Raw genomic sequence first — 3,129 nt, forward strand, 5'->3', positions numbered from 1 at the left:
GGGGTGTTGTGAGGCTAATCAGTTGTTCAACTTACCAGTTATTCAGCTAATCGGTGCTCATCTGGAATAGTGTCCCATTTTGGGCCCCACACTTCAAGAAGTATATGGATACATTGGAAAGAGTCTGGCACAGAGTGACAAAAATTATTAGAGGTCTGGAAAGCACAACATACAAGGAAAAGCTGAAAGAACTAGGGTTATTTAGTCTGGAGAAGAGAAGACTGAGAGGGGATTTGGTAACAGTTTTCCAATAACGGAAACAAAAAGGGTAGAAAGTTTTCTCTGTGGCCACATGGGACAAGAATAGGAGCCATGGACTCAAGCTGCGTCAGAGGTAGTTTAGGTTGGGGATTAGGAAGAACTTTCTGACTCTGAGGGTGACTGAGCCAGCTAGCAAAGTTCCTGTGGAATCTCCATTCCTGGAAATTTTCAAGACTAGGTTATGCAGAACTTGGCTGGGATGGTGTAGTGAGGGGTGATCCTGCCCTGAGCAAGAGACTGCACTAGATGACCTCATTAGGTAACTTCCAGCCCTACTTTCCTAGTATCCTATTGATGGTTAAAGCTTTAAAATTCTCAGATGAAAGATGTTACCAGAGTACAAATATATATATATAATTTTTTTTATCCTCACTTTCCTTGTCTCTGTCCCTCCCTCTTTTTCTGCTGTCCCTCCAGGAGGTATCTCAGCCTACCAGGCCATCTCTTGGAATGACTACTACATGCAGGGCCCCCCTTTCTCCAGTCAGCTGTGCTCACAAGTCCCATTTTCCAGCATGGCGGGAGGAACTTATGCTACAGAGCAGGTTCCTTACACTCAGACCTCAAGCATGCAGCCAGCTCCCTGTTTTCTCCCGATGCCCAATGGAGCATCAGGATCTATGGTATTTACTGGAAAAGAAAAGGCACTAGCAACACCTGACCAGACTTCATATCAAAACCACCTAGCACAACCAGAACTGCCAACCCCAGCTGAGAAAGAGGACTCAAATATTGACAGCAGCAGCAGTAGCCCCAAACAAGAGGAATGTGCTCCTGGTAAGTGAAAGGCTGTATGGACTTTGTGGTGGGGCTGAGGGATGAAGAAAGCATTGGACCTGCTAGATCGGGTTCTGAGAAGCAGTATCGTAGGAGGTAGTGATGGACAATCACTTCTGGGCTGCTGTCCAGACTGGTTCTCGGTCTCATCAGAGAGATACGTGCACTTGCTCTTGGGGCTTTAGGTATGGAGTATCTGATGTGAAATTTGTCCCATGGAGTTTAGAGATCAGCTTTGTGTTTAAGATGGGCAGCACTTGGCATTTCCTTTTGGATAAGGTTATAAGACTGAGTTTGGGAAGCTAAGGTAAAAAGCTTTTATAGGAGAGATCCCGCAGTCAGGGCTCTCAAATTTGTGTGTTTAGAGATTACTTTTGGTATCCCACAATCAAGTCAATACATAGAAGGGGTTCAGAGGCAGATAACTGAGGAAAATGACAGGGCTGAATCTTTTCAATAGCATCTCTCCTATTGGAGCTTTTTCCTTCCGAGCTATCTTCCTCAAGCAAACTCTCCACTAGGCAGAGCATATTAGAGGAAAAAAGTTGGGTGTTTTTTTGTTTTTTTCTCTCTTCTTTTTTTTTAATTTCCCCCTTTCAGATACTTTTAAGTTTAAAAAAGAGAAGATGACTCTTTTAGATCATCACCCCCACCCCTAAAAAAAATACCCCTAAAAACCCACCACTGGGAGAAAATGTCAAAAATGTTTTTACAAAAGTTTGAACATTTTATTTTGGTTTACTTTTAATTTTACCATTTTGGAATTCTGTCAGTATTGAAATTTGAAAAATTTGGGCCAGCTCTTATCCCTGGGTAGCTTTTCTATGTGGTGTCCTGGGATCACCTTTCTCTGTTTCTTTCAGATGTCAAAGATGAAACTAAAGATTGACTCTGAGGAAAAACAAAGAGAAGAGAAAAGTATATTGTTTATTATTAATATTTAAACTCTGCAAAGTGTGAGAGAGAAAAGAAGAATTAATATTTTCAAGGGAGGTGCATTTTTTTTATTGGTTTGCTTTTTGTTTGGTGACTATTCTTGTTTTCCTGCTGAGAAAAGAAGCATGGAAGTTTCAGTCAGTAAAATCTCCTGGTCTGTGGTTTTTGCAAATCTCCTGACTTCGTCATCCTTGCAAAATCAAACCTTGCTGAGCACTAGAAGGATAATGAGGATTCTGGGGATGGAGCCAATTCTGGAAAAAGATACCAAGGGTGGCTGGAAAGCAGGGTCCTATAGTTGCTTTTTTTTTTTTTAAAAAGGTGCAGAAACAGAGTCTGAGAAAAATACTGAAAATATACCATGTGATTCTAGAGCAGGTACATTTCAGAAGATAAGAATAGACCAGATACAGGTAGTGAGCCCTAGGGAGAAGTAGACATAAACAGTGTGGGAGGACTACCATCAGCAATTCGATCCTATTTCGTGGGTTCCAGGCAGTATAAAAGGTAGTGGCGGGGGGCAGGACACTTCAGTGGGGGTTCAGTGTGTACTTGCCTATTCCCACATATTCATATCCACAACATTTGCCATTTGTAGAATAAGGAAATCAAGTTTGTAATCAGATCCCCTTTGAAATTGGCATGGATTTGAATGTTTAAAACTAGATCTGTAACATGGACAGGGGGATTTTTTAAATGGATGACACTTTCCTTGTACAAAATACCCAGGTCTGATCCAAAAGCTTATTCTTGAGAGAGGATAAATGTGACCAAAAGGTCACTCTCTTGATTCTCTTGCATCTTGCCAGTAGGTGGTGAGGGAAGTCTGAACTGATAAATTTATACTTGTATGCTGTCAAGCTGTGGCTTAATTTAATCTCTGGTCAAGTGTCCTATACCATTGCTTTTCCTCCAGGACCTGCAGGTCCTATTCTGGGAGCATTTAGGTGCATCATCCAATGTAGCAAAGCAGTCCTAGTGAGCCACAGATTCTGATGAAGGTGAGGATAAGTCTCATGCAAACTCTTTGAATTAACTTCTCATGTGGATAAGACAGCATAAGTAATGGAGAAATGATGAATGGGCTGCTGCACGCACCATGAGTAGTGATCTTCTATGTGAATATCTACCTTCTGTGTGCTGTATCCTGGCCTG

At 41.7% G+C, this 3,129-nt stretch overlaps 1 protein-coding gene across 1 annotated transcript in view; it reads left to right on the top strand.

Annotated features, from left to right (window-relative positions):
* The window catches only part of NOBOX (NOBOX oogenesis homeobox), a 52,326-nt gene extending 50,222 nt beyond the window's left edge, over positions 1 to 2,104 (top strand). Inside the window, exons 8-9 of the mRNA XM_019515854.1 lie at positions 679 to 1,038; positions 1,902 to 2,104. Coding sequence (XP_019371399.1) covers positions 679 to 1,038; positions 1,902 to 1,927 — 386 coding nt within the window. The 3' untranslated portion in view covers positions 1,928 to 2,104. The remainder of the gene's footprint in view (positions 1 to 678; positions 1,039 to 1,901) is intronic.
* Positions 2,105 to 3,129: the final 1,025 nt, after the last annotated feature.

Source organism: Gavialis gangeticus, unplaced genomic scaffold (assembly GCF_001723915.1).
Source record: "Gavialis gangeticus isolate Ggan-Ray unplaced genomic scaffold, GavGan_comp1, whole genome shotgun sequence".
NCBI classification, from domain to species: Eukaryota; Metazoa; Chordata; order Crocodylia; family Gavialidae; genus Gavialis; species Gavialis gangeticus.